The sequence below is a fragment of the Pagrus pagrus genome (assembly GCF_965226575.1).
Source record: "Pagrus pagrus genome assembly, chromosome: 19".
Classification (NCBI taxonomy): domain Eukaryota; kingdom Metazoa; phylum Chordata; class Actinopteri; order Spariformes; family Sparidae; genus Pagrus; species Pagrus pagrus.
The window spans coordinates 2,257,748-2,270,236 of record NC_140203.1 but is presented as its reverse complement, the minus strand read 5'-3'; the positions used below and the strand labels follow the sequence as shown (position 1 = coordinate 2,270,236).

General features: G+C 42.9%; 2 protein-coding genes across 2 annotated transcripts; both read right to left on the bottom strand.

Annotated features, from left to right (window-relative positions):
• Window positions 1–822: 822 nt before the first annotated feature.
• Window positions 823–6,386, bottom strand: LOC311275480 (tripartite motif-containing protein 16-like; the record flags this gene model as incomplete). Its single annotated transcript, XM_084384070.1, has 2 exons — window positions 823–2,133; window positions 5,856–6,386. 2 exons carry the CDS (start codon window positions 6,384–6,386, stop codon window positions 994–996), a joined length of 1,671 nt encoding a protein of 556 aa, XP_084240196.1. The 3' UTR covers window positions 823–993.
• Window positions 6,387–7,760: 1,374 nt separating this feature from the next.
• On the bottom strand, window positions 7,761–10,375 carry LOC311275474 (tripartite motif-containing protein 16-like; the record flags this gene model as incomplete). Its single annotated transcript, XM_084384062.1, has 1 exon — window positions 7,761–10,375. One exon carries the CDS (start codon window positions 10,373–10,375, stop codon window positions 8,699–8,701), a length of 1,677 nt encoding a protein of 558 aa, XP_084240188.1. The 3' UTR covers window positions 7,761–8,698.
• Between the last annotated feature and the right edge of the window lie 2,114 nt (window positions 10,376–12,489).

Genomic DNA, 12,489 nt, shown 5'->3' with positions numbered 1-12,489 from the left:
GCTGCCCCTTTCTTAATAATAACACCAGATACTGTAGATACTGATGGACATCACTTTATTGTTCACTTCTATTTTCACCAATCAACACAGATACAATCAATAACAGTCATCTTAACATAAATGTGACTCAATAAGCTCATAATTTCTCATAATTTCTCTTTTAAATCCTCTTAAATTGAATATTTGAGCAGCATGTTACGTCACAGTGTCTCTGCTTTAATGTACTACATCACACAGACTTTTAAAATTGAATGTGATCTTAATATAAACAACCTCTGTAGATTCTCAGCTGATTTCTGTCTTTACACACGACTGATAACGTTTTCAAATCAACTCAATCTTTAAACTTCATCACGTGTGACCTGATAAACAGTCTGTTGCTGTGTTTTCTTTCATCCACCTTGTTTATAAGTCTTATTGCTCTTTTCTCTGACACATACAAAGGTTTAGTACGAGTCATAGACGAGTTGCCCCGCACCTCAAAATATGGAAGAACAAGTGAACAGAACAAAATATGAAGAGAATCAAAATCTGAACCGTCCTTTGTTCAAAGCAGCAAAACATGGACACACTTTCCAGTTTTTTCACACGTCCCATCAGTAAAGTCTGTTAAACCGCTCTTGTTCAATGATTTCATGAACAGATTGACTTCATCCACACAATCAGTGTGTTGGAGCAGAATCTCAGCTATGTACAAGCAAATAATGAAGCATCTCCTTATTGATTATGATCATGTAAACTGAAGTCATCATGAGCAGCCAGAGCCTCCGTGGCTGAACAGACACAGGAAGGAGCGCCGCCTGAAGAAAGTCCAACATTTACAGAACAACAAGAAGACGTCAAAGTACCGCCCATCATGTTTGATTGACAGGTGATCTGTGTGCAGTGAAGAAATGCCACAACAATCAGCTCTCAGCAACAATGATGGAAACACAACAAGTGTGAAGAAATGAAACACAGAATTTAACCCACTGACCCTGAAATGACTTCTGTCTATTTGAGTTCACAAAACTCAGCAGAGTCTCCAGAAGACCAGCCAAACCGAAGTCCAGCATAGAGAGGCTGAGTGAATGTGGTCTGGACTCTGTGGAGGAGAGTGATGGTTTCAGAGACGCTGTAGAAGGACAGAATACCTGCACTGTGATCCAGGTACACTCCAACTCTGGAGGACACAGGACCTGAGACGGGAGATTTGACTTTGTTGTGATAAAAGTTATATCTGTCTGTGAAACAACCTATCATCCAAGATTTGTCATTGAATCCAAATGCACATTCATGTGAGCTCCCTGCTGTGCTGATGTTCTTGTATGCGACTGCTACACCAACTACTCCTCTCCTCTCCACCTCCCAGTAACAACGTCCAGTCAGACTCTCTCTACTCAGGACCTGCTGCCACCCAGTGAATCTGTCTGGGTGATCAGAATAAGACTGTTGTTGACTCAATGTTGCTTTTCTGTTCCCCTCAGATAATAACAGCTCTGTGTGTGCTGTGTTTGGATCCAGTGTGATGTCACATGAATATCTTAAGAAGTCAGCTTTGGTCTTGTTCTCTGGTTGTGACAGTAAAACATCCACTTCAGTCTCTGTCAGTGAGATGTTTGTCCATGTCTCTCTCAGGACGTCCTGTAGTTTGTCTCTGACCTCTGACACAGCTGCTGTCACACCCTCAAAGTACTTCAGAGGACGGATATTGATGCTGGATGAGTGTGTAGACTCACTGAGTGCTGACAGTGAGGGGTAGTTGTGTAGAAACTGGTTGTGATCCTCTGTGTGTGAGAGCTTCTTCAGCTCAGCGTCTTTCCTCTTCAGCTCAGTGATCTCCTGCTCCAGCTTCTCCTGAAGCTCTTTGACTCGACTCACTTCAGTTTCCTGCTGGGATCTGACCTGCTGCTTCACATCAGAGCGTCTTTTCTCCATGAGACGGATCAGCTGGGTGAAGATCTTCTCACTGTGCTCCACTGCTTCATCAGCAGAGCCATTGATGGCCTCCACCTCCTGTTGAAGCACCTTCACATCTTCCTCTCTGTCCTGGATTCTCTGCTGGATGTTTTGTCGACTCCCCTCCAGCTCTCTCTGCCTCTCAGTCCTCTCTGCTGCAGCTGACACTGTGTCGTGGCCTTTATGTTCATCCACAGAGCAGAGATAACAGATACACTGCTGATCAGTACGGCAGAACATCTTCATCACCTCATCATGACGAGAGCAGATGTTCTCCTGGAGCTTCTTGGACGGCTCCACCAGCTTGTGTTTTTTAAATGGAGCTGATTCATAATGAGGCTGGAGGTGTTTCTCACAGTAAGAGGCCACACACTGCAGACAGGACTTGACAGCCTTCAGTTTCCTCCCAGTGCAGAAATCACAGGCCACATCTTCAGCTCCAGCATAGCAGCGATCAGCAGGAGCAGCTTGGAGTCCAGTCTTCTTCAGCTGCTCCACTACAGCTGCCAACATGGTGTTTTTCAGTAGGACAGGCCTCGGTGTGAAGCTCAGCCTGCACTCAGGGCAGCTGTAGGTTTTTTTCTTCTCCTCTTCATCCCAGTGGTCTTTAACACAGTTGGTGCAGTAGCTGTGTCCACAGGGAGTAGTCACCGGATCCTTCAGTAGATCCAAACAGATGGAACAAGAGAAAGTCTCTCGGTCCAGCTGAACTGCTCTCTGCGCCATTTCACCTCTCAGTGACAACGACTGTCTGAGCTTCACTTCCTGATAACTGAAACTAGTCTGAGCTCTGATCTGAACAGGGTGTGTTTGTGCAGTGAATGAGGCCGTCAGCTCAGTTACACCCAACCACAAACTGTAGATCTGAAGGGGAGGGAACAAGGAAACATCCTGACAGAGTGGAGCTGCTGTGTGAGAGGAGGAAGAAGAGGGAGGGCTGATGGAGCTGCGACTCGCTCCAGGACGAGGAGCCGCTCTGTGGATCTGAACTGTGTTTCCTCTTTTACAACAAAGCCTCAGTTAAAACCTGCTCCACATTTGAAAACATCAACGTTTTTAGTTGTAAAATGTTTCTTGGCTCCTCAGGCTTTGCTGATATTTCTCTGACTCTTCCTCTGATTCTGGTCACTTTCCTTTTCCTGGTTAAAAACAGCTGACTGACAGCAGCGCGTTATCAAACTGAACTCTCATAAAGATTCAAGCTGCTGTAAAATAGTTGTCTCACACAGTTAATGATCGACTTTGAAGCACTTGTAACAAAACAGTCGAGCTTCAGAATCTCATCCTGAGTCAAAGCAGCATTTCAAGCTTCAGACGTGTTGAAACAAAACTCATCAGACAAGTTATTAGTGAACTGTGAATCCAGACGGACGACAATGAACCAGATCAGCTGCTTCTGCTGATCATCTGTGGATTCATATGAATCAATGAATCTGTAGGATCGACACACTTTGGTTTGTTTGTTGTATTTGATTATTAGTGTCAGTTTTTTCAGACCGTGACATCACCTGTTGGTTTTGGACGACCGTTTTGAAGCCTTTTGGCATCACGGTTGTCGCCATCTTGTTCTGTTGGAACCAGAAGTGACCATATTTGGACTAAAGGGTGGAGGTGGGGAGGATATCCTGATTGGCTCTGACTGCGAACCCAAGGACAAGTTGCCGTGGCAGCGACTTGTCAATCACAAGGTAGCCACGCCCTTAAACATGCCCTGCTTCATCGTGTGTTTCACTGTAAATGGGAGCAAAATGTACTAAATGAACATCACGCTGTGATGAAGACGATCGAGACCATGAACTCATCAGGAAACTGTTTACTGAGCTCATGAATCAAGACAGAAGTGGTGTCATTTTCTCATAAGCTTACATACAATCAGACTTCTTGTGTGGAGTCGCCCCCTGCTGGCTGTTGGACAGAATGCAGGTTGAAGCTCCGTCCATATTTTACACAGTCAATGTTTTTTCACGACTCAGACTTTATATTTTCATCATCAGCTTAAAGTGACTGAAGCTTTGCAGCAGAGGTGTCGTCAACATCCAAGATGGTGGAGCTCGAGTCCGACCAGATTATTGATCTCTGAATGTTTTTACTTTCATCTTTTATAAGATGTCGTCATGATCATTTTATGTTACGAGTGAAACAGTCTTCTAATCATGTGACAGACGGGGTCGGGAGGGTAACTTTAATAATGTAATCTGATACAGTTACTAATCACCTGTTACATGATGTCGTCAGCAGCCCAATCCAAGTATCACAGTAATAAAGTAATGTAACTTTACTTTTGGATTACTTTAATACCAAATATTGGAATAAAGACGAGAGAAAAGAAGTAACTTGATGTGTGTTGTGATATTTGGACTTTTTTCTGCCGTGAAGATAAATAATGGTGAAACGTCTCCAGAGGCCGTGATGATGAACTGTCAGAGTTAAGATCAGCTGTGTTGGTACGAGACCAGCGTGGTGTTGTGACACTGGTGAAGTGTTGTGTTGTGCACATGAGCCTAGTAGTATATTGTTCTTTATGTCAAAATGTACTTTAAGATCAGAGCTGCTAATCTTTATGTTTAGTTTGCAGTGAGATTCAGTATCAGTGAAGTCGAGCAGTTATTCTGTGACATCACCCACAGCAGAGCTCAGAGTCGAGATGATCACGTGAAGATAATAATCCTGGTCAATGATTAGTAAGTTTGGTTGATCAGTAAACCTGCCGACCTCCAGACATCACAGCCTGAATCAGGAGACGGATGAGAGACGCTGATGTCTGTCTGTGTCCTGTTTTCATGCCGTTTTCAGTCATAAGTTTATTTTTGGCCTCGAGAAAATCGATGTGTAGCGAGAGACCATGAGAAACGTGTTATTTGGGTGCAAAGTGGTGGAGACATGTCCTCTATGTGGTGTTTCAGTTATTCTCTCATATTAGTTTGACATGTTCTCCGTCAGCTCTGTATGAAACCCTGAATGAAGACGAGAAGAAAAGACTTTGTTCATGTTTGTTTATTGATGATTTAAAGCTTCAGTTTGTTGACACGTCCATCAGTAAAGTCTGTTAAACCACTCTTGTTCAATGATTTCATGAACAGATTGACTTGATCCACACAATCAGTGTGTTGGAGCAGAATCTCAGCTATGTACAAGCAAATAATGAAGCATCTCCTTATTGATTATGATCATGTAAACTGAAGTCATCATGAGCAGCGAGAGCCTCCGTGGCTGAACAGACACAGGAAGGAGCGCCGCCTGAAGAAAGTCCAACATTTACAGAACAAGAAGACGTCAAAGTACCGCCCATCATGTTTGATTGACAGGTGATCTGTGTGCAGTGAAGAAACGCCACAACAATCAGCTCTCAGCAACAATGATGGAAACACAACAAGTGTGAAGAAATGAAACACAGAATTTAACCCACTGACCCTGAAATGACTTCTGTCTATTTCAGTTCACAAAACTCAGCAGAGTCTCCAGAAAACCAGCCAAACCGAAGTCCAGCATAGAGAGGCTGAGTGAATGTGGTCTGGACTCTGTGGAGGAGAGTCATGGTTTCAGAGACGCTGTAGAAGGACAGAATACCTGCACTGTGATCCAGGTACACTCCAACTCTGGAGGACAGAGGACCTGAGACGGGAGTTTTGACTTTGTCGTGATAAAAGTAATAACTGTTTATGAAATAATTTAACATCCAAGATTTGTCATTGGATCCAAATCCACATTCATGTGACTTCCCTGCTCTGCTGATGTTCTTGTATGCAACTGCTACACCAACTCCTCCCAAAACTGCTTCTGTCCTCTCCACCTCCCAGTAACAACGTCCAGTCAGACTCTCTCTACTCAGGACCTGAAACCACTCAGTGAATCTGTCTGGGTGATCAGAATAAGACTGTGGCCACTCGTGGCCACTCGTGGCCTTTATGTTCCTCCACAGAGCAGAGATAACAGATACACTGCTGATCAGTACGGCAGAACATCTTCATCACCTCATCGTGACGAGAGCAGATGTTCTCCTGGAGCTTCTTGGACGGCTTCACCAGCTTGTGTTTCTTCAAAGCAGCTGATTCATAATGAGGCTGGAGGTGTTTCTCACAGAAAGAGGCCACACACTGCAGACAGGACTTGAGGGCTTTCAGTTTCCTCCCAGTGCAGACATCACAGGCCACATCTTCAGGTCCAGCGTAGCAGTGATCAGCAGGAGCAGCTTGGAGTCCAGTCTTCTTCAGCTCCTCCACTAAAGCTGCTAACATGGTGTTTTTCAGCAGCTCAGGCCTCGGTGTGAAGCTCTTCCTGCACTGAGGGCAGCTGTGGATCCTCCTCTCATCCTCTGTGTCCCAGTGATCGTTAATACAGTTCTTGCAGTAGCTGTGTCCACAGGGAGTAGTCACCGGATCCTTCAGTAGATCCAAACAGATCGGACAAGAAATTATTTCTCGGTCCAGCTGAACTGCTCTCTGCTCCATTTCACCTCTCAGTGACAACGACTGTCTGAGCTTCACTTCCTGATAACTGAAGTCAGAATGACGGCACAAGAAAAGCGATCAGAGAGAAGAGGATGTGGTTATCAACTCTGTTTCCTGTTTTACAACGAAGCCTCAGTTAAAACCTGCTCCACATTTGAAAACATCAAAGTTTTTAGTTGTAAAATGTTTCTCGGCTCCTCAGGCTTTGCTGATATTTCTCTAACTCTTCCTCTGATTCTGTTCACTTTTCTTTTCCTGGTTAAAAACAGCTGACGGTACTTGTCAGACTGTTTATGAGCACATGATGGAGCCAAAGTCCCGTTCTGGTGTTGAGTTGCAGACCAGTGAGACTTTCTTCTAAGATACTTGTGGAGGAAGTATTCAGATACTTTACTTAAGTGCAAATACAACTATATAAAAATGGACATGTTGTGGCAGCACCTCTGTACCAGCCCATCTGCTTCTGAGTCTACAGGTCGTCTTACATCCCAGCAGCTGTTTGAACTCACTGTTTGAACTGAATTAAATCATTTACATTCAATATACCAAAGAAGACAACATTTAATAAACAGTAAACATTTACAATTACACAAATACAGTAAACAGTAACCAATACATACTACTTCTTTGAATCCTGTGGAGAAAGTCACCAGACTCCCTTTGAAAATCGCTCAGTTTAGTGAGTTGTTAAGTCAGGAGAGACTTTATAAACTTTGATAAATGCTGTCTACATCACATTCTTCACTACTTGGACCTTCCAGTTAATTCAGCAAATGTTTTACATGAGGATATTTCATTGTATCGGTTTCTACCAGCTGAATCAGAAAAAATCAGAGAAGATTTCTTCATTGCCTGATTTTTTTTTCTGCCTAAAGAAAACTAATGTGATCTTATGTGAATTGGATCTTATTTATCATAATTGATAATTATCCCTGATAATCATTGATTATTATAAACAGCCAAATTTAACCCCAAACTCCCTGTTAATGTTGCATGAAGTACCACCTATGGTGCCCCGTGTGAGGCAGTGTACAACAACACATTTCCGAGTTTGTATTATTACCACATTAAAATTCTGACTCCTCCAAAACAACATAGCGCTCTTTTAAAAACGGGGACTGTCCCTGAAAATGTGGACGTGTGGTCACCCGATGTTACACTCAACAGAAAACAACAAAGAACACATGTGAACATTTAAACATGTTTGAGAGCGATCCCAAACCTGAGTGTGAATTTATATCTGAGTAGATTTACCAGCCGGTTACACTTTGACACATTCAATGAACCAAACAGGAGCAGGAAGAAGAAAAACCTCTCTGAGCTGCCCCTTTCTTCATAATAACACCAGATACTGTAGATAATGATGGACATCACTTTATTGTTCACTTCTATTTTCACAAATCAACTCAGATACAATCAATAACAGTCATCTTAACATAAATGTGACTCAATTAGCTCATAACGTCTCATTATTTCTCTTTTAAATCCTCTTAAATTGAATATTTGAGCAGCATGTTACGTCACAGTGTCTCTGCTTTAATGTACTACATCATACAGACTTTTAAAATTAAATGTGATCTTAATATAAACAACCTCTGTAGATTTCCAGCTGATTTCTGTCTTTACACACGACTGATAACGTTTTCAAATCAACTCAATCTTTAAATTTCATCACGTGTGACCTGATAAACAGTCTGTTGCTGTGTTTTCTTTCATCCACCTTGTTTATAAGTCTTATTGCTCTTTTCTCTGACACATACAAAGGTTTAGTACGAGTCATAGACGAGTTGCCCCGCACCTCAAAATATGGAAGAACAAGTGAACAGAACAAAATATGAAGAGAATCAAAATCTGAACCGTCCTTTGTTCAAAGCAGCAAAACATGGACACACTTTCCAGTTTGTTCACACGTCCATCAGTAAAGTCTGTTAAACCACTCTTGTTCAATGATTTCATGAACAGATTGACTTGATCCACACAATCAGTTTGTTGGAGCAGAATCTCAACTATGTACAAGCAAATAATGAAGCATCTCCTTATTGATTATGATCATGTAAACTGAAGTCATCATGAGCAGCAAGAGCCTCCGTGGCAGAACAGACACAGGAAGGAGCGCCGCCTGAAGAAAGTCCAACATTTACAGAACAACAAGAAGACGTCAAAGTACCGCCCATCATGTTTGATTGACAGCTGATCTGTGCGCAGTGAAGAAACGCCACAACAATCAGCTCTCAGCAACAATGATGGAAACACAACAAGTGTGAAGAAGTGAAACACAGAATTTAACCCACTGACCCTGAAATGACTTCTGTCTATTTGAGTTCACAAAACTCAGCAGAGTCTCCATAAGGCCAGTCAAACTGAAGTCCAGCATAGAGAGGCTGAGTGAATGTGGTCTGGACTCTGTGGAGGAGAGTCATGGTTTCAGAGACGCTGTAGAAGGACAGAATACCTGCACTGTGATCCAGGTACACTCCAACTCTGGAGGACCGAGGACCTGAGACGGGAGTTTTGACTTTGTTGTGATAAAAGTTATAACTGTTTGTGGAACAATCAAACCTCCAAGATTTGTCATTGAATCCAAATAAACTTTCATGTGACCTCCCTGCTCTGCTGATGTTCTTGTATGCGACTGCTACACCAACTTCTCTTCCTCTCCACTCCACCTCCCAGTAACAACGTCCAGTCAGACTCTCTCTACTCAGGACCTGAAACCACTCAGTGAATCTGTCTGGGTGACTAGAATAAGACTGTTGTTGTCTCCTGTATGTTGCTTTTCTGTTCCCCTCAGATAATAACAGCTCTGTGTTTGCTGTGTTTGGATCCAGTGTGATGTCACATGAATATCTTAAGAAGTCAGCTCTGGTCTTGTTCTCTGGTTGTGGCAGTAAAACATCCACTTCAGTCTCTGTCAGTGAGATGTTTGTCCATGTCTCTCTCAGGACGTCCTGTAGTTTGTCTCTGACCTCTGACACAGCTGCTGTCACACCCTCAAAGTACTTCAGAGGACGGATATTGATGCTGGATGAGTGTGTAGACTCACTGAGTGCTGACAGTGAGGGGTAGTTGTGTAGAAACTGGTTGTGATCCTCTGTGTGTGAGAGCTTCTTCAGCTCAGCGTCTTTCCTCTTCAGCTCAGTGATCTCCTGCTCCAGCTTCTCCTGAAGCTCTTTGATTAGACTCACTTTAGTTTCCTGCTGGGATCTGACCTGCTGCTTCACATCAGAGCGTCTTTTCTCCATGAGACGGATCAGCTCATTGAAGATCTTCTCACTGTCCTCCACTGCTTTATCAGCAGAGCCATTGATGGCCTCCACCTCCTGTTGAAGCACCTTCACATCTTCCTCTCTGTCCTGGATTCTCTGCTGGATGTTTTGTCGACTCCCCTCCAGCTCTCTCTGCCTCTCAGTCCTCTCTGCTGCAGCTGACACTGTGTCGTGGCCTTTATGTTCCTCCACAGGGCAGAGATAACAGATACACTGCTGATCAGTACGGCAGAACATCTTCATCACCTCATCATGACGAGAGCAGATGTTCTCCTGGAGCTTCTCTGACGGCTCCACCAGCTTGTGTTTTTCATAGGCAGGGATTTCAAAGTGAGGCTGGAGGTGTTTCTCACAGAAAGAGGCCACACACTTTAGACAGGACTTGAGGGCTTTCAGTTTCCTCCCAGTGCAGACATCACAGGCCACATCTTCAGGTCCAGCATAGCAGCGATCAGCAGGAGCAGCTTGGAGTCCAGTCTTCTTCAGCTCCTCCACTAAAGCTGCTAACATGGTGTTTTTCAGCAGCTCAGGCCTCGGTGTGAAGCTCTTCCTGCACTGAGGGCAGCTGTGGATCCTCCTCTCATCCTCTGTGTCCCAGTGATCGTTAATACAGTTCTTGCAGTAGCTGTGTCCACAGGGAGTAGTCACCGGATCCTTCAGTAGATCCAAACAGATCGGACAAGAAATCATTTCTTGGTCCAGCTGAACTGCTCTCTGCGCCATTTCACCTCTCAGTGACAACGACTGTCTGAGCTTCACTTCCTGATAACTGAAGTTACAATGGCGGAACAAGATAAGCGATCAGAGAGAAAAGGGAGCGGTTATCAACATTTTATTCATTCCAGGACGAGGAGCCGCTCTGTGAATCTGAACTGTGTTTCCTCTTTTACAACGAAGCCTCAGTTAAAACCTGCTCCACATTTGAAAAAATCAAAGTTTTTAGTTGTAAAATGTTTCTTGGCTCCTCAGGCTTTGCTGATATTTCTCTAACTCTTCCTCTGATTCTGGTCACTTTTCTTTTTCTGGTTAAAAACAGCTGACGCTACTTGTCAGACTATTTATGAGCACATGATGGAGCCAAAGTACCGTTCTGGTGTTGAGTTGCAGACCAGTGAGACTTTCTTCTAAGATACTGGTGGAGGAAGTATTCAGATACTTTACTTAAGTACAAATACAACAATGTAAAAATTACAAGTAAAAGTCCTGCATTTAAAATAATAAGTAAAAGTTCAGAGATATTATCAGCAAACTGTACTTGAAAGTATCTAAAGTAAGATTAGATTGTTAATACTGATGCATCAGTGTGTAAAGGCTCAACATCATTTATTTGTCATTATACAATACTACAATACAATATAGCACAAACAAACAACAGCTGGTAGTTCAACACAGGACATATATATACTGTATGTGTTACTGTTGAAGCTGCTCAAGGTGGAGCTAGTTTAGTGCAGTGGCTCCAACCTAGGGGTCGGGCCCCTCGCAAGGGTCACGAGATAAAACTGAGGGGTCGTGAGATGACTAAAGAGGAAAAATAACACATTTGTGTTCATTTTTTTGACCTCTCTGGGGCTCAACAATTAAAATAAAACCATCTGAAAAGGTCAGGGAGGAAATTTCTCTTTCCTCTGTTTACTCCATAAAGAACTAAAACTCACTGTCTGATTGTGGAAACATCTGAAACGTGAGCCAAGATATACAGTGCATGTAACCATAAGTAACTAAAGCTGTCAAATAAAACAGTCTAGTCGACTAAAAAGTACAATATTTCTCTCTGAAATGTGTTGAATCAATGTAATGGAAGCACTCAAGTTCAGTTCAGAAATTGTTACTATAGAAATAATAACTTAGTGTCTCAAAATAATGACATTATCTCAAATTCATCCGAAACGTTCTGAGTCTGTAAAGTAGTTCTTCAAACTCCAACATGGTTTGACAAATACTGACACCTGAAACAAGCCTGCAAAATATATTAAATCTCATTTTAGTCAATTTATTTCTCATTCAGACTAATTATTCACACAATATTCACATAAGTTCTCATCAAAATGGCCGGAAGTTCATAGAAAGTCAATGGTTATCTTCTGTCTGAGGCATTTCTTTCCTCAGTTTAGTCATTACAGACGTTTTCTGTGAACTAAATCTGAACCACTGAGCCTTCAGCTTTTATGAACCAACTCCCAGAGCAGTCATTTGTTTTCAGAGCCACTTCCTCCCTCCCTCCCCTTTTCTCACAAGGCCTTCTCTTTCCTTTTCTCTGAGTAGAGCGTCAGATTCCTCGCGTGAGAACGTCGTATCGAGTCCGGTTGATTGTGATATCGGGTCACTTTATTTTTCCTTGTGTTTAATCCCTCATTCAGACCGACCAGTCAGCCTTTTCTTCGGGGACAGCTTGGATTTCAGAGCTGAACACACAGCTAAAATACTGGTCTTCTGCACATTTTACAAAAGTAAAATAATGGTTTAGCATTGCACGGGTCGACTGCTCACTTGAACAGGACTCGGTGTGATTTGATTTAGGGAGAACTGTAATGGTAACCTGAGGACTTGAGATGAAACCGGATGCATTAACCTCTTTGTTTCCAGGATGAAGGGTCCATTCAACAACCACGACTCACTGCAGGAAGGAAATTTCATCCGCTGTCGATTATCTTCAACTTGTGAAGTGATCGATCTCAATCTACAGCATGTGGACTATATTTACACAGTGACAAAAGTGTCTCGTGTTAAAGGGGCACTTCACTAATTCAATGCATGAAAATCAGTTTATGTGTCATGAAGACGACGACACCGGCTGCAAAGTGTCGTTTAATGTCTTCTGTGGTTCTGGATGGAGC